At 47.6% G+C, this 14,799-nt stretch overlaps 1 protein-coding gene across 5 annotated transcripts in view; it reads right to left on the bottom strand.

The window, feature by feature from the left end:
• Positions 1-14,799, bottom strand: part of UBAP2 (ubiquitin associated protein 2) — a 1,803,012-nt gene that overhangs the window by 572,388 nt on the left and 1,215,825 nt on the right. For all 5 annotated transcript variants that reach the window (XM_078674719.1, XM_078674718.1, XM_078674717.1 and 2 more), the window contains exon 18: positions 7,862-7,928. In XM_078674719.1, the coding sequence (XP_078530845.1) occupies positions 7,862-7,928 (67 nt within the window). The remainder of the gene's footprint in view (positions 1-7,861; positions 7,929-14,799) is intronic.

The following is a 14,799-nucleotide window of genomic DNA, read 5'->3' as shown; positions in this document are numbered from 1 at the left end:
AAGGTTGGTGAACCAAGTTCTCACTGGGTTGGATGACTTCTGTGCAGCCTATCTAGATGGTATTGCTGTCTTTAGCTCCACCTGGGAGGATCACCTGATCCACCTGAGGAAAGTTTTGGAGGCCCTGCAAAAGGCAGGCCTCACTATCAAGGCCACCAAGTGCCAGATAGGGCAGAGTCAGGTTGTGTACCTGGGCCACCTTGTGGGTGGAGGCCAGGTTCAACCATTGGAGAGCAAGATACAGGCCATAAAGGACTGGGCTCCTCCAACCACCCAGACACAGGTCAGAGCTTTCTTGGGCCTGTCTGGTTACTATAGGAAGTTTGTCAAGAATTATGGGTCCATTGTGACACCACTTAATGACCTGACAAGCAAGAAAATGCCAAAGAAAGTTCAGTGGACAGTTAGCTGTCAGAAGGCATTTGATGACCTAAAGCAGGCCATGTGTACTGCACCTATTCTCAAGAGTCCGGACTACTCCAAAACCTTCATTGTCCAAACAGATGCATCTGAGTTGGGTGTGGGAGCTGTTCTTTCTCAACTGAATATTGATGGTCATGACCAACCCATTGCTTTTATAAGCAGGATGCTGACCCCTAGAGAGAAACGTTGGTCAGCTATTGAGAGGGAGGCCTTTGCTGTGGTTTGGGCTCTGAAGAAGTTGAGGCCATACTTGTTTGGAACTCACTTCAAGATTCAGACCGACCATAAGCCCCTCTTATGGCTAAATCAGATGAAGGGTGAAAACCCCAAACTTCTTAGGTGGTCCATTTCCCTACAGGGGATGGACTTTACAGTGGAGCACAGACCAGGGACTGACCATGGCAATGCAGATGGTCTCTCCAGGTATTTCCACTTAGAACAGGAAGACTCACCTGGTCAAGGTTGGTTTAATGTCCCTAAGTTTGGGGGGGGGGGTTATGTAGGAGAGTGGGGTCTGCAATCCTATGGTCACTCCAGATTTTTGCTTTTTGCTTCACTGGTTTACGACTTTCCCTGGCTGTGGGCCTGCTAATCAGATCGACAGCCTAGCTGTTCTCTCTCTAAATTGACAACCATGTACTTTAGGTTCATTTACCAATTGGTACTGGGCCACCTTATCAGTCCCTGTACCCAGGGCATAGGTGTACCCAGGGCCTACCAGGGGCTGAAGCATGTATTATGCCACCCCTGGCTGGCCATCTAAAACTGACACAACTGGCTGCATGACAGCTGGGGCAAGGTGGTGTAATCACCCTTTGCTGTAGATATAGTATACCTATATCTAACCCTAAAATGGACACATATATTCCTATCAGTCACTCCTATGGCAGGCCTTATCAATCCTGAAGGCAGAGTGCTTGGAATTATGTGAGATGGTGCTCTGGCATGAGCAAGGCCACCAAGTGCCAGATAGGGCAGAGTCAGGTTGTGTACCTGGGCCACCTTGTGGGTGGAGGCCAGGTTCAACCATTGGAGAGCAAGATACAGGCCATAAAGGACTGGGCTCCTCCAACCACCCAGACACAGGTCAGAGCTTTCTTGGGCCTGTCTGGTTACTATAGGAAGTTTGTCAAGAATTATGGGTCCATTGTGACACCACTTAATGACCTGACAAGCAAGAAAATGCCAAAGCAAGTTCAGTGGACAGTTAGCTGTCAGAAGGCATTTGATGACCTAAAGCAGGCCATGTGTACTGCACCTATTCTCAAGAGTCCGGACTACTCCAAAACCTTCATTGTCCAAACAGATGCATCTGAGTTGGGTGTGGGAGCTGTTCTTTCTCAACTAAATATTGATGGTCATGACCAGCCCATTGCTTTTATAAGCAGGATGCTGACCCCTAGAGAGAAACGTTGGTCAGCTATTGAGAGGGAGGCCTTTGCTGTGGTTTGGGCTCTGAAGAAGTTGAGGCCATACTTGTTTGGAACTCACTTCAAGATTCAGACCGACCATAAGCCCCTCTTATGGCTAAATCAGATGAAGGGTGAAAACCCCAAACTTCTTAGGTGGTCCATTTCCCTACAGGGGATGGACTTTACAGTGGAGCACAGACCAGGGACTGACCATGGCAATGCAGATGGTCTCTCCAGGTATTTCCACTTAGAACAGGAAGACTCACCTGGTCAAGGTTGGTTTAATGTCCCTAAGTTTGGGGGGGGGGGTTATGTAGGAGAGTGGGGTCTGCAATCCTATGGTCACCCCAGATTTTTGCTTTTTGCTTCACTGGTTTACGACTTTCCCTGGCTGTGGGCCTGCTAATCAGATCGACAGCCTAGCTGTTCTCTCTCTAAATTGACAACCATGTACTTTAGGTTCATTTACCAATTGGTACTGGGCCACCTTATCAGTCCCTGTACCCAGGGCATAGGTGTACCCAGGGCCTACCAGGGGCTGAAGCATGTATTATGCCACCCCTGGCTGGCCATCTAAAACTGACAACTGGCTGCATGACAGCTGGGGCAAGGTGGTGTAATCACCCTTTGCTGTAGATATAGTATACCTATATCTAACCCTAAAATGGACACATATATTCCTATCAGTCACTCCTATGGCAGGCCTTATCAATCCTGAAGGCAGAGTGCTTGGAATTATGTGAGATGGTGCTCTGGCATGAGCTGAGCCCATTTGCAGCTTGCGGAACCAAGTCCTAATAGCTGTTCCATGATAACGCTATACCATATACTCTTAAGTGCATTATCAACCTTGCGGTTAAATGCTAACTGTGGTATAACATTATCAAAACATGTCGAGTAAGGTGTCATACGAATTGGAATACTACCCCCTCGCCAATTCTGGCGACGGGGGTAGCATTCCACCCTTCTAGAGGGACACGACATGTATCTAACTGTGAACCCCGGTTAAAGTTAACTCGAGCCTCAGCATCACAAAATGGATGCTGCCACCACAGACACAAGTCTGACCTCCTGCTGCTGGGAGTCCTTCCACCGAGGGAGGCTTGGGCAAAGGGTTTCCTGCCTTGGGAGGTGCTAGCACCACCCCAGACAGGATTTTGTGTATTGGGTAGGACAGGCCTGAAAGGAATGAGACATGCCTGGGGCACACAAGGTGTCCTGTGCATACACCGGTTCAAACCAGTTGCTGGGGCATCCCTGCCCCGGCTCTGGCGGGAAACCGGACAAAGGATAGGGGGTGTAGCCACCCCCCTTCCTGGTCCCACCCAGGGGAGGGACCTAGTCAGTAGTGCAGCCCCCTTTAGGAGAATAAAGGTAGGAGCTGGTCCCATTCCAGATTAGATTATCCTGAACAATTCTACGAGAAGAAACTCTTGACTTCGACGTTCTGCTCCACAGAAGACTGAAGAATCTCCCTTGTGGACAAGGAGTGTCCACCCTGCAACTGCAGGCACCATCAAGCGTCCAGCGGCTTCACTTGGTCGTCTTCACTCGAGGATCCAGACTTCAGAGCCCGACGAGACCCGGATTCCCAGACCTCTCCGACCTCAACCTACATCTGCAGCACAGCTGAGATCCGTGGGTGCGACGAGACACGTGGGACCGGCCATCTTGAAAGAAACTGTTGACTCCAATCCCGGATCCGACACCGCCGACAGCGAGAGCCTGCGTGGGACAGCTCGTGCCTCCATCCTGGTCGTCGAAGACACCTCCTGGTGCACGTGGCTGCAGAGTCAAGCGTCCACTCTTCACCTGATCGCGACGACAGCACCTGGTTCCTTCCTGGTTCCACACCGGTCACTGGCTAGTGACTTTGAACACTGTCCCCTCTGCTTTCAGGTCCTCTTCTTCACCGATCCACCCTTGGATCGCACCGACATCTTCCTCCTGGTCGCCTGCAGCATCTTTTCTTCCAGGCTCCATAGACTTCAATGCGAGAACCCAACACATTTTGACACCTATGCACCCGCAGCCCGTGGGTGAGGTAACGAGAGCATTTCGGTGCTCAAGGGTAGTTTAACTGTCCTAGTGTCCAGTTCCACAGTCGTTTTAGTCCTACCTAGTCAGGATTGTCCGTACTCACCTTTAACTTGAACTGTACTGTCCATAGACGTTGTTCCGCATCTCGCGTGTGACTTCACACTCTGCACACGCGTCCTGTGGGCCTCCTATTACTTACCCAAGGTGAAGATAGCGTAGTCCTAGCGAACCTCCAGCCTCTGGACAGCTCCATTCTTTTTATCGACTTTCACATTCCACTTACTTAGTATATGGTTTGTCGTGCCTCTAGGGCACCATTGTAATTTTGTGAAACTTGTCGTATTTTTCTTAAGAGATTGTCATGTGCTTAGCCCTCTGACCTCAGAGTTCAGAGGTGTTGTTATTAATAAATATATTGTTTATTTTCATAACAACCTGTGTGGTGTCCTTTCATCTGGTATTGAAGGGGTTATATTGTGGCAAAACAGCTGGCTTCACATGCCAAAAGAGTTTAGCCTAAGACTGCTTTGTCCATGCTACCATTAGGATAGCGGGTCTATAAGGATGACTTACAACCAATCACCATAAGGGTTGTTTGGACTGATACAAGGTGATCACTAGAACTAGTGAGCATCATATATCAGGCCAACTTCTCACAGATGGCCCAAAACTGCCTTAAGTTAAACTCAAATAAGACGGAGGTGGTATGTTTTGGGAATGATCCCAATTTCTGGACTCCAGAATGGTGGCCAGACACCCTGGGCCCTCTTCCCGCAACCAATAATAAGGTTAAAAACCTTGGTGTGTGGATAGATCAGAAGCTCAATTTCAAAGACCAGGTTAATTCAGTGGCTTCTGCTAAGTCTTTCGCTCTTAGGTCCTGCAAGAAAATGTTGCCTTTGTTACCGATTGAATGTTGTAAAACAGTGATCACAGCTTTCACTATGTCGAGACTGGACTACTGTAATAGTCTGTACTTCAATATTCAGGAAGGTTTAATGCAGAAGTTGCAACTCTTGCAGAATGAAGCTGCTAGATTGGTGTTGGGCATCCCTAAATATGCTCCAATAGCGAAAGATTTGAAGACTACACTAGCTGCCAGTTAGGAAGCGTACCATGTTCAAGGCGATGTGTCTGGTCCATAAGGCACTCTACAGAGCAGGGTCTGCCTATTTAAAAGAACAACTGTACTGGTACACGCCAAATAGACTACTACGTTCATCTGATGCTAAACTGGTTTGTGTGCCATTTGTTAAAAAGGCCACTTGGGGTGGAAAAAGCTTTGTGGCAAATGCAGACAAAGCGTAGAACGAGCTTCCCCTAAAGCTTAGAGGTATATCGAGCCTTATAGCCTTTCGAAAAGCTTTAAAAACCTGGCTGTTTACTGACTAGTTTACTAATTAGTATGTCACCGGTTTGACCCTCAGGCAGGATTTCACATAGCTCCAGGACACCCACAGGTAACAGTAGCTCTCAACAAATGCTATAAATAAATAAATCACATCCAGGACCCCCATCACTGTGCGCTCTCCCTAAATTGGACTACAGTAAGTACTTTGGTACCTTGCTAATTGGCAGCTGTAGCCTTCTAAGGCTCAAGTATATTGTAATGAGGTGCCCAGGGCATAGGTTCACCTGGGGTTTCCCATCGGCTGCAGTCATGGGCTGCAGCATAAATTTTGCCACCCATGAGACACCACTCAAACTGTGACTACAGGCCTGTCGTATGAGTTACTTACCTTCAGTAATGATGTAACTGGTAGAGAAGATTCTAGCTGCAAATTCCTTAAAATAGAATTATCCCCAGGCATGAGACTGGACCTGGACTTTTTTTGCCACAGCATCCCTGCGTGCCGAGGGATGGCATTACGCGACTCCGCCCAGGTGTCATCCGCATACGTGACGTCAGCGAGGTCACATACGTTTTTCTATCTCTCTCAAGGCAAATCTTCAAAGTACTATATTAAAACCCACATGAAGCTATCATACCTGCCCAGCAGAGCAACGACACTGGCACACTTCATCGCCATTTTGCACACACCACAGCTTTTCCTGCATAGAGTGCAGATACTTGCCCTCTTTATCAGGAGGATCCGCAGAAGAGATGTAGTAGAAAGCTTGCACTTGGCAGCTGATACAGTAAGGTCAAGGATCTGACCGGAGAAATAAAGATTCTTACACACAAGGTCGATTTTTTGTGTCAGGAAGATAGAAGTAAAAATTATTCCACTGCAAGTGGAGTCGTCTGGATGATGAGCGTTGATGCTTAAATATAACTAATACCATAGACCTGGAAGAATAAGGAATAACCTTGCTTGCCCTCTTATCACAACCTCATTCCAGAAATCTGTAGTAGTCTTTTTAAAGATAATGGAGTAGGATCTTCTCTCTAGCCCTTAAAGTATGTGTGGAAATCTACTGGCAGAAAGAACAATATTTGGAAGGCATACAATGAACAGAGCATGAGGATCTGATGGTGCCAATTTCTGCCACACTGAAAGAGATGGTATTTGTGGGGAAAAAAAATATTTCCAGCCTGAAAATGACAAATACTTAAAACCTTAAAAGGCATGAGTAAAACACCTTTAATGGATAGTTGGAACATTGGAAATGCCAAACTGTGTGTTCACATTTTGTGCTACCAGGAGCCAGAAAAAAAGATTTGGAACTACAATTTGATAGATCATGATGGGATACTGGTCAGAATAAGATCTTTTAAGGTGTACTGTCAATGTTCCATATTTACATAGCTGCAACCTACCTGCTCCACAGTTTTTCGTTAATTTTCTGTGAAAAAGGTTTGGGAATGAGGTTCATTGCTTATCTTTTACTGAAAATTGTCAATGGGTTGCTTAAGACATTTGTAATTGGTAAACTGGGTTTTTCAAAGAAAAGTGAAGAAATTATCTTATGGCATATTCATATCCCACAAATGGGCAAGATTATTCAGTGCTTCTTATCAAGGACGATCACCCAAAGGAGAACGGAGTAATCATAACACTCCCTTATAGAATCATACCAGAAATCGTTTTACAAGCCAAGAAGTGAGGCTGAGGCAGGAGGAACAAAGTAGAAAGTGTGTGATATGGAAATGGATCCGAAAGAAGGTCATAGAAGCTTGTATACAGATATTGATATTTGGATTAATGTATCCCTCTACCCTTATTTCTTTTCACTTAAAAAAACAAAGTCTCAGTAACAGCATACCTAAATCAAAAACTAAATTGGTTAATGAAACAAATGGAGTCAAGAGACTTGATAGAAACCAAAAGCAACAAAAGAGAAAAAATATGTTTCTACAGCTTTAAGCACTAAGGTCTAAACCTCAATACCACAAATTCAGAAATTAACTAAAGACCCACATCTTGAAAGAGCAATTTTTTGATCGTCATGTCAATGCAGACAATCCACAGATCTTCCCACCATTGACGGTTTAAAACAAGAAATCCATTGCCACTCACCATCATACATAATCCTCCCAAAAATAGTCTACTCCCGCTGATTGTACACTGCTTTGTTACTCACCGGCTAGGTTCAAACTATTAATATACTGAGACAAATACATACAAGCAACTGGTCTAATGAGTAAACCTAGTATATTGTGTCAGATTATGGGGAAGATTTATCTAAAGAGATTGCAATCAAAGTCAGAACATGCCTAATGAGTAGCAATTGCTCAAAGGGTTAACTCCAGTTTCATATTGGAATAAAGTCATAGGTGAATGGTTTATTTAAACATATAAGAACTTTGTTCGACGTGAACTAAGCAGGTTACTATTATGCCCATAAGAGGTACATCTCTTTGAACAGACCATATTTAAGTATACATACCGAGGTCTTATATTCCCTGTTTTAGAAAGTCTATTACAATACAGTGAATGCTTAAATGCTATAAAGATCATTATGTTAAAGACATTCTCAGAGTAAAATATTTGTTTATAAGCCCTCCATTACATATTATAACAGGAGATCCAATCTGTACTTACTGACAGTGAAGTGCTTGAAGAAAGTGCTGAGGCAGACGAAAGGCTGTTCTGGTGGTTAGACAATGTACTGTCATGAAAAAGAGTTGAAATGAGTTTAGTCTGTCATCCAAACACATCTTTTATAGCCTTGTGTTTATGCAATGTCTATATATGTACACAATGAAAATACGTATACGTACAATAAATTATAATTATATATGTATGAATAACGGTCAATCAATCAGCATTTTTATAGTGCAGCACTAATACCCCTAGGGGTATCTGAGTGCTTTGTATAGAATAAGCGACCATAGTTCTAGATACACTTCCGTTTCTGTTTAACAGTACTTTAATTTGCTTATCTTGGTGAAGTTTGATAAATCTGAATGAAATATGGTACATGATTCATCTAGATAAGTTTCAGCAAGTTTGGAGCAGGTCTATTTGTTTAGGAGTCAGGCGGATGGGGCAGGCGGGATACACAGAGAGGGTGGAACAAAAGTTGAACTTCAACTCTCAAAGAAAATGTAGCTTTCATCTACAGCAAGGACTGCTGGGTGGTTTTATACCAAATTTGGCAATAAACTATACATATATCTAAAATAATGGCTCTGAGTGGTACTGCATATATCTGTTTAGTAATTTTTAGATACTAGTGCTACAAAAAGGTTAGGTGTGCTTCAAAGGATTGATCAGCCGGGGAAATTTGATTATCTTGTGTAGGAAGGTGGATACCTGACTATGGTTACCCCCAACTTTTTTGCCTAGTGTTTAGCTGGTTTTCGACTTAGCTGGCCTGGGATCCTGCTATTCAGGACCCCAGGCTATCTGCTCTCTCTGTAAAATGGACTCCATGTACTTCTCCATTTGGGAATTGGGTCACCTTATGAGCCCCTGTACAGTGTACTATAGGTACCGAGGGCATAGGTGCATCCAAGGCCTACCAGGGGCTGCAGCATGTATTATGCCACCCCTGGCTGGCCACTCAAACTGACACAACTGGCTGATCACTCAGCTGGGGCAAGGTCGTGTAATCACCCCTTGCTTAGGTATGGTATTCCTACATCTACCCTGAAATATAGACACACAGTAACCTATAAGTCTCTCCTATGGCAGGCCTTAACAATCCTGGAGGCAGAGTGCTTGGTTATGTGTGAGATGGTGCTCTAGCATGAGCTGAGCCTGTCTGCAGCTTGCGGAACCATGTCCTTATAGCTGTTCTATATCGCCATACCATATACTCTTAAATGCATTATAATCCTCGAGGTTGCATGCTAACTTTGGTTTGGCTTTATCTAAACATGTCGTGTAAGGTGTCATACGCTTTGGAATTCTACCCCTCGCCAATTCTGGCGAAGGGGGTAGCATTCCACCCTTCTAGAGGGAGAAGACATGTTGTTGCTGACTATCCCGGTTAAAGTTAACAAGAGCCCCAGCATCACAAAATGGACTCTGCTGCCACAGACACAAGTCTGACCTCCTGCTGCTGGGAGTCCTTCTATTCACGGAGGTTTGGACAATAGGTTTCCTGCCTGGAGAGGTGCGAGCACCACCCCAGACAGGACTTTGTGTATTGGGACAGGGAGGGCTGAATAGAATGAGACTCTGCCTGGGGCACACTAGGTGCTCCATGCATAGGCCAGTTCAAACCGGTGCTGGGGCACTCCAGCCCCAGCTCTGGCGCGAAACTGGTCAAAGGAGAGGGGGGTGTAACCACCCCCCTTCCTGGTCCCACCCATAGAAGGGACCTAGAAAGTAATCCAGCCCCTTTTAGTTGTACAACGGTAGGAGCTGAACCCCAGGACTTTAAATTTTGATCCTGAACTGAAACTTGAACGAAACTCTGGACCTTCGACATTCTGCTGAAGCCTGAAGAATCTCCCTTGTGGCCAAGGAGTGACCACCCTGGTAGCAGAGTGGGCTAAAGAACGGTGATGGATTAAAACCCAGATCTTTTGACTGGGTGTGAGTGTTATATTGATTCAGGTGCTCCGTCCATCACCACACCCTTTTGTACCACCCTGGACATCCAGGCACCATCCAGAAAATCAACGGCTTGCTTTGACGACGCTTCCGCCGGGACCCGAGCACAGAGCCTGACAAGACCCAGACTTCCAGACCTCTCTGACCCTCTCTTCACGTCTGCAGCATAGCTGAGATCCGTGGAGGCGTCGAGACACGTGGGACCGGACATCTTGAAAAATCCACGACTTGCTAACTGTGCAGCTCCTGAGGTATCCTCGAAACTGTGCACTGGGGATTGAGAAGCCCCGAATCCGAGCTCCACCTGCACCGAAGATCAGCCCTCCACACTCCACGAGTTCTGCGTGGGGCCCTTCCTGCTTGTGTTCTGCTCGACGCGTTGTCCGGGTGCTGGCCCGCTGGCTAGTAGCCTCTGTGACGACAATCCTTTGAAACCAGCTCACTAGTCTGGTTGCTCCAGACTGACCCTTGCCTCCCTGCAAAGGTGAGGCACTGTGAGAAGTTGGCCTGATATGCAGTGCTCACTATTCTAGTGATCACTATGTATCAGTCCAAACAACCCTTATTGATGATTGGTTGTAAGTCAACCTTATAGACCAGCTATCCTAGTAGCATGGATACGAGCAGTCTAAGGCTAAGACTCTAGAGGGCGTGTTAAGCCAGCTGTTTTACCATCACATTACCCCTTGAACACCAAGTGAAAGGACACCACACAAGTTGTTATGAAAATAAATGTATATTTATTTCTAACAAGTCTACCCTGAGCTCTTTATGAGTCAGGGAGCTAAGCACAATACAAAACTCTTAAGAAAATACTTTAAGTCGCACAGTTTACACAAATGCCCGAGGGGCACGAAAAACCATATATTACAAAAATGGAATGCGAATTACTAGCAGGTAAGTAACTATTCTCATAGACTTTAGAAACGCTAGTCCTACAATGCTAAACACTTAGATTAGTTGCAGGAGGCCTGTGGACGTCGTGTGCAGAGTGGGAACTCTCACGCGTAAGGAGGGAAAAAGTCTATGGAAGCTAGAACTCACAAAGTTACTGTTCTCGGGCGAACCCAACTAGCTGGGACGAAAACGGGAGTGGATCCGAACACTTGGAGTGTTGGACTATGCTGGGGCACCGGAGTGCTGGATTTACCTAGCCCAGGGGCTGCGGCTGCATAGGGTTCAAGTTGCGTCGGAAACCCATGTTGACGGACCAGGAGCCTGAAGAAGAAGTTGCTGGCAGGCGGCCAGTGAAGAAAAGTTTGAAGAGATCCAAGCCTGGATCAGGGAAGAAGAAAACCTGAAAGCAGAGGGGACCAAGTTCTTGAATCACTAGCCAGTGATTAAGTGGGCACCAGGATGGCACCGGGCGAAGTCACCGCAGTCAGGTGAGTGGGCGCTGCTGGGCTCTGCAGTCTCTCGGACCAGGAGGCGTTGTCGGCGACCAGGATGGAGGTGCGAGCTGTCCCACGAAGGTTCTTGCTGTCGACGTCGCTGGACCCAGGATTGGGCAACAAGTCTTGGCAAATGCAAGGCCCACGCGGTGGACCTAAAATGGCGTCTTGAGGGGACCAGGAGGGTCCAGGGTGCTCCTCTTTTGGAGGGAAGCACGGGCTAGTCTGGAGCAACCAGACCAGCAGTGTTAGTTGTCGTGGAGCGTCGTGAGGGGGCCACTAGCCAACGGGCAAGCGACCTGGACAACGCGGTGAACAGTAAAAAGCAGAAGGGCCCCACGCCGATCTCGTGGATGCAGGGGGGCTGGACTTCGGTGCTGGAGCTGCTCAGGGTCGGGGCTTCTCTTACCCCAAGGCACTCAGTCGAGGGTCACTCAGGCGTCGTGCTGGACAAGCGTCGTGCAGTTCTGAAGATGGCCGGTCCCTCGAGGTCTCGTCACACCCACGGATCACAGCTGGGCTGATGATGTAGGTTGAGGTCAGAGGTGCCAGGGAAGCCGGTTCTCGTCGTGCTGGAGCAGTCTTGATCCGAAGATGCGATGCTTGGTTGGTGCCTGCTGCTACAGGGTGACTACTCCTTAGTCACAAGGGAGAAATCTTGAGAAGAGTCTTGAGTTCCTTCTTGTAGAAAGTTGGTTCAGGATTCAAAGATGATCTGGTTTGGAAGGGGGCCAGTTCCTACCTTTATCCTGCAAAAAGGGGCTGGCACGCGACTAAGTCCTGCCCTATGGGTGGGACTAGGAGGGGGGTGGTTACACCCCTCTCCCTTGGCGGGCTTTCCCAAGGCCAGGGGCTGGAGTGCCCCTGGAACTTGTTTCAGCCGGCCTATGCACAGTGAGCACCGGGGTGCCACTTGCAGTCACCTTCCTCTAAAGCCCTGCCTACCTAGAATACACAAAATCCTGTCTGGGACGGTGCTGGCACCGCCCCTGACAGGAAACCCTTTGTCCTTGCCTCCTGGGCTGGGAGGACTCCCAGCAGCAGGAGGGCAGACTTGTGTCTCGGTGGCAGCATCCATTTTGTGGAGCTAAGGCTCTGTTTGACTTTAACCGGGGTTATAGGTTACATACATGTCGTGTCCCTCTAGAAGGGTGGAATGCTAACCCCGTCGCCAGAATTGGCGAGGGGTTAGTATTCCAATTCGTATGACACCTTACTCGACATGTTTTGATAAAGCGATACCAGAGTTGGCATATAACCGCGAGGATTATAATGCACTTAAGAGTATATGGTACGCGATATCATGGAAACGGCTAAGGGATGGATCCCGAAAGCCGCAGACAGGCTCAGCTCATGCCAGAACACTATCTCACACAATTCCAAGCACTCTGCCTTCAGGATTGTCAAGGCCTGCCATAGGAGTGACTGATAGGAGATCTGTGTGTCCATTTTTAGGGTTAGATATAGGTATACTATATCTAAAGCAAAGGGTGATTACACCACCTTGCCCCAGCTGTCAAGCAGCCAGTTGTGCCAGATTTGGATGGCCAGCCAGGGGTGGCATAATACATGCTGCAGCCCCTGGTAGGCCCTGGGTACACCTATGCCCTGGGTACCTAAGGTACACTGTACAGGGACTGATAAGGTGACTCAGTATCCAATTAGATATGTACCTAAGGTACATGGAATCCATTTTACAGAGAGAGCAGTAGGCCTGGGGTCCTGAATAGCAGGGCCCCAGGTCAACTAAGTCAGAAAACCAGCAAAACACCAGGCAAAAAGTTGGGGGCAACCATAGTCAGGGATCTACCTTCCTACATAACCCCCCCCCCCAAACGAAAGGAGATAAGGCTATCCTTGCCAGGTAAGCCTATATTGCCTGAGTGGCCATATAAGGAAGTACCAGCACTGGCATGGTTACCCCCTATCTCATGGTCCACTAAGCAATCCCTCACCCTAAGGGTATCTGAGGGTCTCCACCATAGGGAATCTCTACCTGTGGTGTGTTTTGGCAAAGGAAAAGGCTGGTGCTGAAATGGAGTACTGAAGTGAGGCTCCACTAATTTTGGGCTCAGCTTCCTCCAATCATTTTCCACCATAGAGGCCTTTCTTTCCAAGACTGAGTTGTTTTGGGCTCTCAGGGTCAACCTCTGGCTACCTGCAGCTGGAGGTTGGGTCCCTCTGTTTGGCTTACTGGAGGGACAGGTCAGGTTTGGGGCCCTTAGGTCCCAGGTCTGGCTGTGCCCAACAGTGTCCATCTGTGGGAGGTCCTTAACTAAATTTAAGGGGGATCCCTCAGGAGTTGATTTTATTTTCACTTGGCTAGGATTACTAGCTTCAGTGCCCTTAATCTGCTGATTGGGGAATTCTTTTGGACAGGGGGCCCTTTGGGGTCCAACACTGGCCTCCCTGACCTCTACAGCCCTGGGCTGACTGAGGCAGGGTAGAGAGGGGCAGGTTACCTGCTCCAGACTGGGTCCCACCTTGGAAGGGTCCACTGACATCAGGGGCTCTGCCAGGCTAGGCCTGACTACCTCTGGGGCAGTTCCTTCACAAGGGGTCAGATAAGTTCCCTGAGGAGGCTGATCCTTTCCTAGAGTCTGGTGGGAGGGAGATTTCTCTTCCTCCTCAATGCTCTCTGTCTGAGTGGAGTGATCCATAGTTTCAGGCTTCACAACACTATCGTCTGTCTGAGTTTGAGCTGTGGCCATCACAACTCTCCCAACCTTTTCAGGAGGGGTCTCAGTTTGGGTGTGGGCTGTGACTATCACAGCCTTGACAACCTGTTCTGGGAAGGAAGTTGTCTGAGATTGGGCTGTGACTGGCACAGCCCTCCTGACCTGTTCAGGGAGGACATCTTGGACTGGGGCTGTGGCTATCACTGCCCCACTAACCTTACCATGGATGTTTACCATTTTAGAATGGGTTTCTTGCTCTACTTCAGCCCAGGCTGAGAGCTCTAAATCATTCCCCAGTAGGCAGTCTACAGGCAAGTTTGGTGACACTGCCACTCTCTTGTGGCCAGTGACACCTCCCCAGCTGAGATTGACCACTGCCATGGGATGATCTCTCTGTACTCCATCAATATTGGTCACCTGGTATGTGGCACCAGGTAAAAGTTGCCTTGAGGGGACTAGACTCTCAGTCACCATAGTGATGCTAGCCCCTGTATCTCTATAGGCCTCAACTTTTATACCATTGATGAGGGGCTCCTGTCTGTACTTGCCCAAAGTGTTGGGACAAGTTGTGAAGTTGGCAAACCCCATGCCAGTCTCACAGACAAGAGTATCTAAATTTGGGGACCTGGTTAGGCCAGAGTCCCCAGGAACTCCCAAAGTAAATGCACCCAAATTCTTGGGGGCACTCCCACCACCTGGGGGATTACTACTAATAGTAACAGGAGGTTTGGGAATGTTACTTGGGGGTATGTTCTCCTTATTGTTATTCTTTGGGCAACTGCGGTCAGTTTTCAAATGACCCACCTGTTTACAGGGATAACAATAAGGTTTCTTCTGGTTATTAGAAGGATTCTGGGACCCACCCCCCTCAGAGGATTTTTGGGGCCCTGATGTGGTTTGATCTGGA

Source organism: Lissotriton helveticus, chromosome 2_1 (assembly GCF_964261635.1).
Source record: "Lissotriton helveticus chromosome 2_1, aLisHel1.1, whole genome shotgun sequence".
Classification (NCBI taxonomy): domain Eukaryota; kingdom Metazoa; phylum Chordata; class Amphibia; order Caudata; family Salamandridae; genus Lissotriton; species Lissotriton helveticus.
This window is presented reverse-complemented; position numbering and strand designations above follow the sequence as displayed.